We start from the raw sequence: 15810 nt of genomic DNA, 5'->3' as shown, positions 1-15810 counted from the left end.
GGAGTCTGAGACCAGCCTGGACAACACGTAGTGAGACCTCGTCTTTATAAAAAATGTAAAAATTGCCAGGCATGGTGGCTTATGCCTATACTCCCAGCACTTTGAGAGGCTGAGGCAAGAGGATTACCTGAGCCCATGGGCTCGATACCAGCCTGGGCAACTTGGTGAGATTTTGTCTCTACAATAAATCAAAAAATTAGCAGGATGTGGTGGCGCACGCTTGTAGTTCCAGCTACTTGGAAGGCTGAGACAGAAGCCTCTCCTGAATACAGCAGGCCGAGGCTGCGGAGGCCATGAGTGTGCCACTGGCACTCCAGTCTGGGTGGCAGAGTGAGACTCCTGGTTCAAAGCTAATACTGCCTAGAAACAAAACAACAAATAAAAAAGTGCATTCTCAGCATGCTGCTGAGTAAAAAAAAAGTAAAAGTTAGTCAGGTGTTGGTGTTGTACAACTGTAGTCCAGTTACTTGAGAGGTTGAGGCAGAAGGATCACCTCACCCAAGAGGTCGAGCCTGCGGTGAGCCATGACTGTGCGACTGCACTCCATCCTAGACAACAGTGAGAATCCAACTCCAAAAATATTAACTGATTTTTAATTAACTGATTGATTTTTCAGAGCAAACTCTACTGAAGTGAAAGAAGTATTACTAACAGAAAATGAAGGCAAGCCACTAGGATACTTTTTAAGTAAGGAAACTCTATTACTCCTGCAAGGCTCAGAGCTAAGCTCATTAAGTTCTTCATCTGGTGTCATCAAAGCAAAACTGGAACTCTACCTCTCCAAGTCATTTGGAAAAGAAAGACTTTTGGAAAAGACTGCAAATAACTGGGGAACAATTAACTTAAAATTTTAGCCAAAAAAAAGCCCATATGAAAGTTAAAACTAAGTAAACAAATGATACTCTTTCCTTTTCTAATAATGAGGCGAAGAAATTTTTCTTCCCCACAAAGAAAAGAGAATCAAAGGTACCTGTGGCAGCATCTATCACAAACACCAACTAATCGACATTCCTCTTAGGAAGTCATCTTACCAGTGCTCATGGAAGTCAAATGAAACGTAAGTGAGGTATGAGTTGTTGAAGAGCAACACTTGCTTCAGGTAAGCATCGCCAATAATTTTCTCTCTTCCTGCCTGGTCTACCAAGTTAATAATAACCTGTAAGAGGAAAAAAATTAAGCTTAATTAGATGTTAGAATCATAATATGATCTTTAATGAGTTATTTGGAATTGCTTTAGAAATATTTTATAGCCATGCTTAGAAATTTATCCACTCATGCATCAATTTGTTATAAAATTAAATTTTCATCCATTACACTGTTCATGTGAATTGTTTACATCAATGACATTAATAGCTTTTCTATACATTTGTAATAACCAATTAGAATACATAAAAGAAAACCTGAGTGAGTAGAAATACATACCATGTTGCCAATAGCAAGATTCAATAGTGTAAAGATGTTAAGTCTTCCCAAATTAATCTATACACTCAATAATTCTAATCAAAATTTGACCAGGATCATTTTATGAACTGGACAAGTTAATTCTAAAGTTCATCTGGAAGAATAAACACGTAAAAAAAATCCTGAAAACTAGTAATAATAATAATAATAAAAGGGTATTTGAACCACTGGATACCAAAACATACTCTAAATCTATAGCAATTAAAACGGTGGTACTAGTATAGAAATAAATGACTCAACAGAACAGGACTAATGGCCAAGAGAGAAGCCTATGAAAATTGAGAAATCTAAGATATGCTAACAATACCATTGTGGGGCAAATATGAACTACTCTATAAACAGAATTGGGATAATTGTCTGTCTATATGGGGAGCAGAGGGAAGTTTACATTAGCTTCCTACATCTAATTATACACAAAATAAATTTTACATGCATTAATGACCTAAATATTCTCTTCGAGTTATAAAAAAGGTAGAATATGTTGGATGATTCCATAATTGTACACTGGGGCATGACTTCTAAGGATAATATAAATATTAGAGGGCATAAAGGCAAAGATGGACAGGTGTGATAACATAAAAATTTTAAATATGTGTGCCAAATGACAGTATAAGCAAAGGTAATAAAATAAAGTACGTAATCCCGCACTTTGGGAGGCTGAGATGAGTGGATTGCCTGAGCCTGAGGGTTCGAGACCCGCCTGGGCAACTTGGTGAGACCTCATCCTTTACAATAAATCAAAAAATTTATTTTGATAAAGCTGGGTGTGGTAGCACGCGCCTGTAGTTCCAGCTACTTGGAAGGCTGAGGCAGAAGAATAGCCAGAGCCCAGCAGGTCGAGGCTGCAGTGGCCGGGAGCGGCCACTGCACTCCAGTCTGGGCAACAGAGTGAGACTCCAACTCAAAAAACATAAAATAAAATAAAACAAAGTACTACTCAGGAAAATACACTTGCAACATAAAAGCCAATAATACATAAGGAGTGCTATAAATCCAATAAGGAAAAAAATGAATAAAGGACACAGGAAATCCATATGATAAAACATACAAATAGCTAATAAACATGAGACTTTTTTAATAATCAAAAAAATGCAAATTTTAAAACAGAACTTGTTTTTGCCTATACACAGGCAAACGTGAATACTAAACACAAATAATAGCGTGATGAATATGTGAGGAAATGGGCACTAGTTCCCCTTGTTGCTTGAAAAAAGAAAACTGGTGTGATCTTTTTGGGAGCAAGAGTGGTAGGTATCAAATTTAATATATATACTGTCTGATCCAGCAATTTCATACCCATACATTTATTATATAAAACATACAAGTTGCCGGACTCGGTGGCTCAGCCTGTAATCCCACGCCTTTGGGAGGCTGAGGTGAGTGGATTGCCTGAGCCCGCAGGTTCGAGACCCGCCTGGGCAGCGAGACCTCATCTCTACAATAAATCAAAAAATCAGCCGGGTGTGCTAGCGCACGCCTGTAATTCCAACTACTTGGAAGGCTGAGGCGGAAGGATCGCCGGAGCCCAGCAGGTCGAGGCTGCGGTGGCCGGGAGCAGCCACTGCACTCCAGTCTGGGGGACCGAGTGAGACTCCAACTCAAAAAAAATAAAAATAAAAATAAATACAAGCATCCCAAAATACATGAAAGATGTTTTCTGGAGACTTTTTATAATAGCAAAAGAACTAACATATATCCTAAAGGTCCACCAATGGAGAAATAATTAAATAACAGGCATGAGATTTTAAGTGAAAACAGCTAAATAGTATACAAGGTATAGCCCTCTTCTGAGAAGTTTTAAATTGTGTATATGCATGTGTCAAAGTGTTCTTTTGTTGCAAATGACAAATAATTGACTCAAATCTCAGAACAAGTCTGGAGGTAGCATGGTTCCAGAACAGCTTAGTTCAGTGGTTCCAGTACCATCAAGAACACAGGTTCTCTTTATCCTTTTATTCTGTCATTCTTTCCATCTTTTTTTTTCTGCCAGCATATTAGTTGATCTAAAACTAGTTCCTTCACAGTCTTCAGATAGCTGCAACAGTTCCACATCAAATCTGGACACAAACCCCACAGGGACCATTGGTTCCTGTATGTCTATTTATTAGATCAGGACACCTTTCCCCAAAAGCCTCCCAGGGTACTTACCCCACATCAGACCTCACTGGCCAAATCGCCAATGAACACACACAGGCCCATGCATAAACCAATCACTGGCAAGAGCAATGGTGCCACACCATAGCTGAGTCAGACCAATTGTGGGCCCATGTACCCAGAAAGTAATTACCTAGCAGAAGGTGGATAAATAAGCACTGTTGGGATACTGTTAGAAATCAGGAAGTTTCTGCTCAATACACACACCTATAAAATTGATGTGAAAGTCAACAGGGAGCAGAGATGAATGGAAGAGGTTATTTCCTCTGTTTACACAACAATACTGCTTGCTTTTTTTTTTTTAACAATCGTGTGTTACATTTAAAATGTGATTTATTCTTTATAGGAAGTTATAATCACACATATTGCTAATACACAAACGTATTCACACAACAAATTCAAACACAGAATAAGGTCAAATCCTTCCTGACCACAACCTAATCCCATAGCCCTCCCTGGAGGTAACTTCTGTTATCAGTTGGGTTTGTGTCCTTCAGCCCACACAAATGCATTTCTTTATCAATGTGCATACCACAAGTGCATAGACAGAACAGATGGAAGAGAACCACATATATATGCTAACATACATACATATATATATATATGCTAAGATATATATATATATATACATGACATGATTTTGTTTTGTTTTGAGACAAGGTCTCACTCCATAGCCCAGGCTAGAGTGCAGTGGCATGATCACAGCTCACTGCAGCCTCAACATCCTGGGCTCAAGTGATCCTCCCATCTCAGCCTCCTGAGTAGCTGGGACTCTAGGCATACACCACCATGACTGGCTATTTTAAAAAAAATTTTGTAGATACAAGGTCTCACTGCATTGCCGAGGCTGGTTCTGTGGGATTTTTTTAATGGCTAACATACCACATGCCATTAAAAAGTTTTCTCTTCCCATTCCACAATGTAATTTTTAGATCTTTCCATGTTAGCGCATGGATTCTATCTCACTCCTTCTTAAGCATTTATAGCCAATACTTCTAGATGTGCCACACTTGATCTATACGTTCATTGCTCTCACGATGAACAATGAGGCTGGTTTCTACGCTGCAATGAATGTTCTTGTACCTGCCTCCCAAACTGAACACATTTTTCTCAGGTAGATTAAAAATGCTTTTCTTATAAGTTCCAGTTGCTCTACATTCTTGCCAAAACTTGATATTTCTCATCTTGGCATTTATGTCAGTCATCCTAGTATGTGAGTAGTGGTTTTAATTTACATTTCTTTGATGACTAATGAGGTGGAGCCCTTTTTCATAAGGCTACTGGCTTTCTGAATATCTTTTTTCATGTATTAATTCATGTGATCAGTTCTTTTGTCCAGTTTTCTTTTAAGTTGTACATCTTTTGAAATGAATTTATAATAATAAAATACACTCTAGATAGGAGACCTTTGTCACATATATACATTGAAAAATCTTCAATGCCTTCTCCCACTTTGTGAATTGCCTTTCCCTTCTCTTAATGGTGTCTTTTTTTTTTTTTTGAGTTGGAGTCTCACTCCATCATCCAGGCTGGAGTGCAGTGACACACTCACGGCCACCCCAGCATTGACCTGCTCGGCGCCAGCAATTCTTCCACCTCAGCCTTCCAAGTAGCTGGAATTACAGGCGTGTACTACCACACCCAGCTAATTTTTTTATTTTTTATTTTTTTTATTTTTTTTTTAGTTGAAGTCTCACTCTGTCGCCTAGACTGGAGTGCAGTGGCACACTCCCAGCCACCACAGCCTCGACCTGCTGGGCTCCGGCGATCTTCCGCCTCAGCCTTCCAAGTAGCTGGAAATACAGGCGCGTACTACTATGAACGGCTAATTTTTTGATTTATTGTAGGGATGAGGTCTCACCAAGTTGCCCAGGCGGGTCTTGAACTCATGGGCTCAGGCAATTCACTCACCTCGGCCTCCCAAAGCACGAGATTACAGGCTGAGCCACTGAGCCTGGCCTAAATTTTTATTTATTGTAGAGACAAGATCTCGCCAAGTTGCCTGGGCTGGTCTTGAACGCAAGGGCTCAGCCAATCCACTTGCCTTAGCCTCCCAAAGTGCTGGGATTACAGGCTGAGCCACCGAGCCCAGCCAATGGTGTCTTTTAATAAATAGAAGTTATTTTTTTAATCAAATTTATCAACTTTTTTCATTATGGTTAGTGCTTTTAAAGTCTTACTTAATATTAACAAAATTTTAATAAATAATATTTTAATATTTTAATATTTATAATTCAATAAAGTTTTAATAAATAATAAATGATGACATTTTAATAAGAACAAATGTAAGTCAAAGTCAAATTAATCAATTTTTTCTACCATAGTACTTTTTTTTTTTTTTGGAGTTGGAGTCTCACTCTGTTGTCCAGACTGGAGCGCAGTGGTCACTCCCGGCCACTGCAGCCACGACCCGCTGGGCTCCGGCAATCCTTCAGCCTCAGCTTTTCAAGTAGCTGGAATTACAGGTGCGTGCTACTATGCCCGGTTAATTTTTTGATTTATTGTAGAGATGAGGTGTCGCCAAGTTGCTCAGGCAGGTCTCGAACCCACGGGCTCAGGCAATCAACTCACCTCAGTCTCCCAAAGGCACAGGATTACAGGCTGAGCCACCGAGCCCAGCTCTACTTTTTTTTAACAAAACTATTTCCTAGATGCGCATTACCTCTTATTAAACAACTAATAAAATATGTGATATGTAATCATACACTGAAAACATGGGAAGACAAGAGTTACTGCTTTTTAAAGTCCTATTTTAGACCCCAGGTCAAAAAGATGTTCTATATTTTCCTCTAAAGCTTTACTGCTTAACTTTTCACATTTAGATTCATAATATACCTCATCTGATTTTTGTATTGGTTAAGTAGGATAGAAATAAACAAGTAAAATTATGGGGTTAAACAGAATAAGCATGTTTAATTTAATTGATAATACCATTCAAAATAGCTGCTCTCGAACTAGGGCATGGTGGTGTGCACCTATAGTTCCAGCTACTTGGGAGGCTAAGGCAAGAGGATCGCTTGAGGCCATGAGTTTGAGACTGCAGTGAGCTATGATCATGCCACCATACTCCAGCCTGGGCAACAGAGTGAGGACATGTATCTAACAACCACAAACAACCTTGGGTGTTTACAGGTGCTCATGCCTGTAATTCCAGCACTCTGGGAGGCCAAGACGGAAGGATCACTAGAGGCTAGGAGTTCAAGACCAGCCTGGGCAACATAGTGAAACCCTGTCTCTACAAAAACATATTAACTTTTTTCTGTCTGAGGGCTTATTATTTCCCTGCTGAGACTCTGTTTGGGACTGCACAAAATTGATATGTTAATTTAGGAAGACCTGAAATCTATTCAATATTGAGTCCTCCCTTCTGGGACCATGGTATTTTCTCTCCATTTAAGTCAGATTTTCTTTTGTATTTTTCAGCAATTATTATTTTTTCTTCCCATATACATGGTATATTTTTGTATATTTATTATATTTTAAGTTATTTATTTCTATTTTATTTTTGATGCTGTAAGAAAAATGCACTAAAAATTTATTACACGTTCCATGGCATTATACATTCACACTGGTCACTGCTAATGGATAAAAGTGTTACTATTATATATTAATCTTCTGTCAAAATCATTGACCTTGTATCTCACCTAATAGTTTTCAACTGATTTTCACATCTCTATATGTGAGTGTATGAATACATATGAAAGGTGGGCAGAGAAAAATGATATTGAAGGATACATGTCGGCAGGGCTCAGTGGCTCAGTCTGTAATCCCAGCACTTTGGGAGACCGAGTTGAGTGAATTGCCTGAGCCCGTGGGTTCGAGATCAGCCCGGGCAACCTGGTGAGACCTCGTCTCTACAATAAAATGAAAAATAGCCAGGCGTGGTAGCGCTCGTCTGTAATGGCTACTTGGAAGGCTGAGGTAGAAGGATCGCTGGAGCCCAAAGGATCAACACTGGGGTGGCCGTGAGCATGTGTGCCGCTGCACTCCAGCCTGGGCGAAGGAGTGAGACTCCAACTCAAAAAAAATAAATAAAAGATACATATCAAATTGTTATCTCCAGGAAGTGGAACTGTTGGTGGTACATGGAAGATGACTTTCATTCCTTAGACTAGATGCTTCCTAGATTGCAATAGTTATAGCAGTCTAATCTCTTTATGTGTCAAACACATTTTTTTTTTTTTTTTGAGTTGGAGTCTCACTCTGTCACCCAGGCTAGAGTAGAGTGGCATACTCATGGCCACCGTAGACTCGACCTGTTGGGTTCAAGTGATCCTTCTGCCTCAGCCTTCCAAGTAGCTGGAACTGCAGTCGCATGACACCACTCCCAGCTATCTATCTATCTATCTATCTATTTATTTATTTATTTATTTATTTATTTATTGTAGAGACAAGGTCTTGCCAAGTTACTCAGGCTGATCTCGAACCCTGGGCTCACGCAGTCCTCCCATCTCAGCCTCCCAGACCTGGGATTACAGGTGTCAACCACTGCCCAAACACATTCTAAAGTAGCTGGCTCAGGCCAGGTATGGTGGCTCACACCTGTAATCCCAGCACTTTGGAAGGCCGAGATGAGAGAACTGCCTGAGCCCAGGAGTTTGTAACCACTCTAGGCAACATGGTGAGAACTCATCTCTACAATAAATAAAATAACTAGCTGGGCATGGTGACACACGTCTATAGTCTCAGCTACCTGGAAGGCAGAAGTGGAAGGATTACCTGAGCCCAGCAGGTCAAGACTACAGTACCTGTGACTGTGCTACTGCACTCCAGCCTGGGCAACAGAAAGACTCTGACTAAATAAATAAAGCAGCTGACTCAGCAGGGCATGGTAGCGTGTGCTTGTAGTCTCAGCTATGTAGCTGACTCAGTGATTATTCTTAAAGAATATTAAGAATACTCTTAGCTTATATGTGTTTTTAACCTCATGAAAAATGCTGCTTTGCTTAATTATGAATAGCACAATGTTACTTTCATGGAATTTAAAGAAAGAGATATACAGTCATTTCTAAATATGAAGGAACATTTACTACTACAGATCAAAGCCCACCTGTTTTTTGTAAATTTTCAGTTGTTCTTCAAAATGGGCACAGAAATAGGCAACAGTTTCCTTTTCACCTACAAAGAAGTGATACAAAATCTTTTTTTCCTTCTCATGTTTAAGACATATTAGTGCCTATTCTATCTTTATTATTATTTTAATAATTTATTGATAGCCCAAATGTAACTAAGAGTGTTTAAAATCATCATTTTAAAATGAAATGCTAAGCCAAAGATATGATTTACAATTTTCCAATTAGACTAAGCTAAAACATATCTGAAAGTACATACTGTGAAACTATGAGATTAACATAGCCAGCCTACTTCTTAGAAAAGGCTTATAATTAAAAAATTAAAACTCTTCTAAAACAATATTAAAAAAGCTGAAGCCAAACTGGAAACTCACAGAGAATACAAATTAAGTTTTGAGAGACAAATATACTTTAACAGTTTTTTAAAATCAACCTCATTCAATAATCTAATTAAAAACTCAGCTATTCCAAGGCTGAAGTTAAAATACAAAGAAATGAAATACTCGATACTAAAAAGAAAAAAAAAACTCACAACTTTCACAGAGAAACATTTAAGTAAAGGCATCTTATTGATTTTTAGTAATTCCATCTTAAGATATTTCCTGCTTCTACAAATATTGGCTACATTTAATCTGTTCCAAAGTTAAACAGTCAATAAAATATTCTTCAAAGCAATAACAATTTAAAAACTGTGAAGTTGTTTTGCTCTTTTGGTAGAGAAATTTTTATTGTTAAATAAATGACTTAGCCAATTACTATTATTCCTGTAATTATTATACAACTTTCTACTGTATTACATTTCACAATACAAGATATTGTTTTGAATGAAGTATCTGGCAAAGCAAAGCCAACCCTATCAAGTATCTAACTGAATGAAAAATTCTCTCTAAAGCTATCATTTGCAAATCAAATAATTAACATGCTTACTTTTGTCCAGTCGAGGTCTTGGATTATATCGATAACCAACCTGGCTCCAAAATACAGGCACGGAGCCTCGTGTTTGAACAAATGACAGGGTATGATTATGAACATGAATTAATTGCTCAGTCTCCACGTAATTTGCAACATTTCCATTTTTATCTACTCCTCTTCGTTTATAGCGCATTCCTGAAAGAAAATTAAAACAGAAAACAGCAACATTTTTTCAACAATTGTTTAGTCTAATTATGCTTCCAAATCAAATGTGTCTTCCAAGATTGCCTTGGGGATCCAATGTGCCACTGCCAAGCAAAACAGTATCAACTCACCCCAAATCACAACTGTATGCATCACTGTTTTTAACAAGTTCAAGTTATGATAGTTCCTCTGAACTGAAAGAGAAGGGTTTTCCAGAGGATGCCAGCACTCCAGAAGGATTTATCACTGTAATACAGGCTGTCAACTAGAATGTAAGTATTCAGAAGCACATCCCAAGTGACTTTCTTCTCTCTATATATATGTACCTCCTTTTCTTTCTCATTCTGCTAACTCTCCCCTATTCAACCCTCTTCGAAAATTAGTCTCCAATTACATCACAGTATTTAGAGTCACCAAGCGCTTTGAGGCCAACTGTGCTTCCAAATCCATTACTGCCATTAGTGCTGCAACACATCTGAAGCTTTTCCACTCTCGCCTGGATTTGATTTGCATACCATTACAGCCCTCTACTCACCTGCTCTGTGCCTACTTCGGCGTGAAATGAGAGCCACTAGAAATCGTGGGTGAATGTCATCTACACAGGTGGACTCCTGAGGAGGGGTCTCTGGGCTGCTTTTCTCATCATCAGATGATTCGTTATAATTAACCACAAGTTCTTCAATCTGCACAAAACCTTGGATAATGGGGATAATCCAGAAGTCCACATCTGATATCTGAAAACAATATGAACATCAAATTGTTTCTATTCTGTACAGCAAGGCTACTTCCTTAAACTCAAACAGCAGATCGCATATATTTGTCAGTTTATTAGAAGCAAAAACCTTCCACTCTTCGACCATATTTTCTTTATTGTGAGTACAGCAAATAAGCCAGATTGCCTGGGTACAAATTCAAGCTCTACCACTAATTAACTCATCGAGGGGAACCACTGATCCTTGCCGTGCCTCTCCGTCCTCCTCTGTGAATAGGAATAGCAGCTACCTCATGAGGCTGTGAAAATTAAATGGATAATGCATGAAATGTGTTTAGCACAGTGTCTGCCAGATAGTAATTAACACAAGTAGCTATTATGATTATTCCTGTTGGTACATAAAAAAATAAAGCTTAAAGATTAATTCTCAAATCCCAATTGTATTAAGGCTTTAATAAAATACAACAAACTCTGAGCACTTTATTATCAAACACATAGGTCTACTTCATTTTCTAGTTTTGAAAAAAAATTGCTTCGCCAAGCTAAAATCTGAGTAGTAAATGAATTTTTTTAAAAAGCACATTCCATAAATGTCTTATTTTAAAATATCATCCAACATAATTAAGAGAATATTGATTAAAGAGTTCCTTTTTTGTGTCTTTCAGACGTAGAATACTCAGATTTCTCAACTGACTGTATGCAGAGACAGTAAAGGATAAAAAATGTTCCAGAGAGTTGTTCTTAGTCTTACTTTCTCTCTGATCTCCATAAATGTACCTAGTCTTAATCTCAGCATCAACTTCAAATCCACTTCTTGCATCGCCAAATACCCCAGGTCCTATCTCACAGTTTTATGGAGCCTGCAGATATGATCTTAAGGAGGTGGTTAGAATTGAACATAGTGAGGTGAAGGGTTTACCTGCGTTATTATTATCACCATCCCATTATTTGTATTTTTATTCTAGCAACAAATGCAAAACTCTTGGCAGGAAGAGAGAATGTATGTAGTCAACTGTCACCTTTATTACAAGTCTCCAGTTTTTTTGTTTGTTTTTTTTTTTGAGTTGGAGTCTCACTCTGTCTCCCAGACTGGAGTGCAGTGGCTGCTCCTGGCCACTGCAGCCTCGACCTTCTGGGCTCTGGCGATCCTTCCGCCTCAGCCTTCCAAGTAGCCGGAATTACAGGCATGTGCTACCACACCCGGCTGATTTTTTGATTTATTGTAGAGATGAGGTCTTGCTGCCTAGGCGGGTCTCGAACCCACGGGCTCAGGCAATCCACTCACCTCAGCCTCCCAAAGGCACGGGATTACAGGCTGAGCCACCAAGCCTGGCTACAAGTCTCCAGTTTCAAATGGTAATGTAAAAACATTCTGACAAAAACTGCAAAATATATTACAGCTTGATATTGTCAGCATAAAGGACAAATACTCATTATACAAGGGGTACCCCCAAAAAAACTGAATTGTTTTTTGAAGGGCAGACCCTTTGTAATATAGGCTTCCCCTGCTAGGTAAGTGGTCTAGGAATTCATCGGCAACAGTGTACCAGCTAGTGTTGTGAGAGACTGCATTCAGCTTCAGTATAATTTTTCAAAATTATTTCAAAGCATTTGCCCATTTCATGACAGGTGATTTACAGGCGCATCTGCCCACCCCACATTGAGAATTCAGCAGTATTTGACCAAAAACAGCATGGCTCCCCATGCCCCACCCGCCCTATTCATCCAATATCACCCAAAGTGATTTTTTTTTTTGTTTCCCCAAATGAAAAAAGTCCTCAAAGGAAAATGTTTTGCCAATGTGGAAGAGATGAAACAAGAAACAATAGAAGCACTAAAAGGCATCACAACTGACAACTCAAAAACTGTTTTGAGCAGTGTAGAAGCATTTCAATAGGTATATTGTATCAAACAAAGAGTACCACGAAGGTGACTGAAGTTTAAACATGTAAGAATAAATACACAATATTTTATAAATAAATTCCAGGTTTCTTAGGGTCCTGCCTCATAGATGCCCTTATATTTCTCCTCTCTATCACTGGGTTTTGGTGGTCATAGCTTGATCAGCATCATAAACAGAAGTGAGAACAAGCTCATGCCTCATTCTCAATACAGGAATGATGAATATCTAGTGGAAGACACCACGAAAGAAAGTAAAAATCATTTATACCAACCACTACTAAGGGGGAGAAACAGAAAGAAAGAAAAGATTTAAAATTTCTGGAGGGGTAAGAAAAAGATACTATATGACCCTATTTAGCTATCTGTCTGCTTTGTTTATTGTCCAAGTTATACTCGTGACACATAGCAGGCCTCCATAAATATTTGTTGACTGAATGAATAAATCATCTTTAGATAGTCATAATTTTCCAGCAAGTCCTAATTTTCCCACATATATGACCAAGTAAAGGAAACAAGTAATTATCAAACCAGAGGAACTTTATTGATAATCTCATCCATATTCTGTATCTTCCCTGAATCAAACACTGGCAATACTGGAATGGCCTCAGAAATGGGTCTACTCCAATTCCCAAATGAGAAAACAGAGGTCCAGGGAAGGTAAATACCTGGCATCATTACAGAACAACTGGGCTTCAACATTCCCAATGGTAAAAACAAAAAACCTCTTTCACAGAACTCTACGGACATCAGTTTCACAGCTTTAAGTTACCACTACCCTATGGGAATCTGCAAGAAGCCTGTGGCTAGGCAGTGGAATTATGAACTGCCTTAAAAATGCCTTAAGGCCAGACGTGGTGTCTTAGGCCTGTAACTCCAGGACTTTGGGAGGCCAAAGCAGAGGACTCAGGAGTTCAAGACCAAAAAATTAAAAAATCAGCCAGGCATGGTGGTGCACACCTGTTGTCTCAGCTACTTGGGAAGCTGAGGCTGAAGGATCATCTGAGCCCAGAAGATCAATCAAAGCTGTGGCAAGTCATGATCATGCCACTGCACTCCAGCCTGGGCAACAGAATGAGACACTGACTCCAAAAAGAAAAAAGAAAAAAAGAAAACAAAAATAATGACAATAATGACTTGGTTTTCCCTAGCTAAATGATTCCCAATCTATAGGGGAAAACATGATGAGATTTTAAAAATAATTTTGATATAATTAAAAACCATTTGCTTAACAACTACAGCTAACTTAGTATATTTTAGAAACAACTACTCACACCAATCTCAGTAAGATCTTGTATCATATATTTATTCCAAAAAAAACGGTCATCAACCTAGAAAAGGTAAAGAAAAAATAGTTCAGAAACACATTACTTCAGTTTTCCTATAAAAGCCCAACAGGCCACCACTCGCCCTGTGCTTTGGACTATGAGTGGTACCTTCTGCCAGAGGGGCCGGCCATCCTTCTCCCCAGTACTCTGCCTCTGCACTGAATTTGTCAGGTCATAGGTCAGGCAATAGTAAAAGGATTCTGAGTCCACGAACATCTTCAGCAACTCCTCAAGTAATCTTCTCTCCAACTTCTCCTTTTCTTTACTTTCCTTAACCTGTAAGAAAGTATTCTACTATTACTACAGAAATTAAAGTATTACATAAATAATACATGACTTGCTAGGAGAGAGGAGAGGACTGAAAATCACCCCAAAAACATGAGGAAACAGTGCTTCAATACAACAAATGGTTTGAAAATATATTTACTGGGAAGAAAATTATCCCTCAATTTAAGACTAAATCAAAGATGAATTGAAAGCCCACATCAATTAAACTTACTTTCTTTTTATTAGGAGCAGACACATTGGATTTAATATGCGTAAAGGTCTTCAGTAGAAACTTTGAGTCATCAGGAGATAGTATAATCTTCTCTGGTTTGTTAATCCCAAAATGATGCTTCTTACAGAGCTAAATAATTAGAAAGAGAAAGATGATTTGTTATTATTATCTGCTTGTTAAATGTTCAAGTTTGAGTGCAGAAGAGACTGCTGCTGCTCATGCATTTTGATTAAAAGCAAACCTAAGAATTAATAAAATGTCCAAGTCTAATAACTGAATTCACAGCTCTATTTTCAACTGATGGAAAACAGCTGTGGGTTCAGTGATTGTAAAGCTACAATAAAGGAGAAGACACAAAGAATACAGGGCAGAATAAACTTAGGATTTAGAGGTGAAAAATTCAGGTTAGAATCATAATGATAATTTCATATTTAATATAACTGGAGAACAAGATGTTCTGATTAAAGTTATTAATGCTTTGGAAATTAGCATCTTTAAAAATAAAAAAATTACAAAGTGTAGCACCGGGCGTGGTGGCTCATGCCTATAATCCCAGCACTTTGGGAGGCCAAGGTGAGAGGATTGCTTGAGCTAGCGGGTTTGAGACCAGCTTGGGAAACTTGGTGAGACCACATCACTACAATAAATCAAAAAATTAGCCCGGCATGATGGCACATGCCTGTAGTTCCAGCTACTTGGAAGGCTGAGACGGAAGAATCGCCTGAGCCCAGCAGGATGAGGCTGTGGTGACCAAAGGAGTGTGCCACTGCCCTCCAGCCTGGGTGACAGAGTGAGACTCCTATTCAAAAAAAAAAAAAAAAATTACAAAGTGTACATTTGTTATGCTATAGGGTTATCACAAGTATCTGTGCTAAATATTCGTGCTAATTGAGTGTTTTGGTTGAGAAGATGTCTTGAATCTGCTCTAGTGGGAATCTTAGAAGCTGGACATTTTAAACACTTCTTCTTCACCTATCCTAACAGACACTAATAAAATCAGCTTAATAACATGCACCTTGGGGCCAGAGATTAGTCAAACTCAAAGCAGTATTAATTAGGGGCTACAGGAAATATGAGGTCCAAATGACAAAAGTGAGGAAGAGACTAGAAGAATGAATATGGCTTTAAAACGACAAGAGACAGTTACCTGGTTACAGTCAAGGGTTTTACATATAATTTCACATGGCTCAACACACACAAAGCAAATATTCTGAAAGGTACACACAAATTCTATTAACAATATGCAGACCAATTATGTTTTTTCAGCAAACTAATTTCATTGGTACACTAAGTGGGAGACTCCTATTAAAAGATGACCGTAAACCGGGCTCGGTGGCTCAGCCTGGAATCCCACGCCTTGGGAGGCTGAGGTGAGTGGATTGCCAGAGCCCGCGGGTTCGAGACCCGCCTGGGCAACTTGGCGAGACCTCATCTCGCCAAAAATTAGCCGAGCGTAGTAGCGCAGCGCCTGTAATTCCAGCTATTTGGAAGGCTGAGGCGGAAGGATCGCCGGAGCCCAGCAGGTCGAGGCTGCGGTAGCCGGGAGCGGCCACTGCACTCCAGTCTGGG

At 38.9% G+C, this 15810-nt stretch overlaps 1 protein-coding gene across 1 annotated transcript in view; it reads right to left on the bottom strand.

Annotated features, from left to right (window-relative positions):
* LOC103250712 (phosphatidylinositide phosphatase SAC2) overlaps positions 1 to 15810 on the bottom strand; it is a 67170-nt gene that overhangs the window by 6718 nt on the left and 44642 nt on the right. The window contains exons 3-9 of the mRNA XM_021708166.1: positions 14242 to 14370; positions 13851 to 14018; positions 13689 to 13745; positions 10339 to 10537; positions 9615 to 9794; positions 8666 to 8733; positions 1032 to 1156 (exon numbers count right to left, since the gene is read on the bottom strand). Of these exons, the coding sequence (XP_021563841.1) occupies positions 1032 to 1156; positions 8666 to 8733; positions 9615 to 9794; positions 10339 to 10537; positions 13689 to 13745; positions 13851 to 14018; positions 14242 to 14370 (926 nt within the window). The remainder of the gene's footprint in view (positions 1 to 1031; positions 1157 to 8665; positions 8734 to 9614; positions 9795 to 10338; positions 10538 to 13688; positions 13746 to 13850; positions 14019 to 14241; positions 14371 to 15810) is intronic.

This window comes from Carlito syrichta, unplaced genomic scaffold (assembly GCF_000164805.1).
Source record: "Carlito syrichta isolate Samal-C Ts95f unplaced genomic scaffold, Tarsius_syrichta-2.0.1 Scaffold131666, whole genome shotgun sequence".
Lineage (NCBI taxonomy): Eukaryota > Metazoa > Chordata > Mammalia > Primates > Tarsiidae > Carlito > Carlito syrichta.
This window is presented reverse-complemented; position numbering and strand designations above follow the sequence as displayed.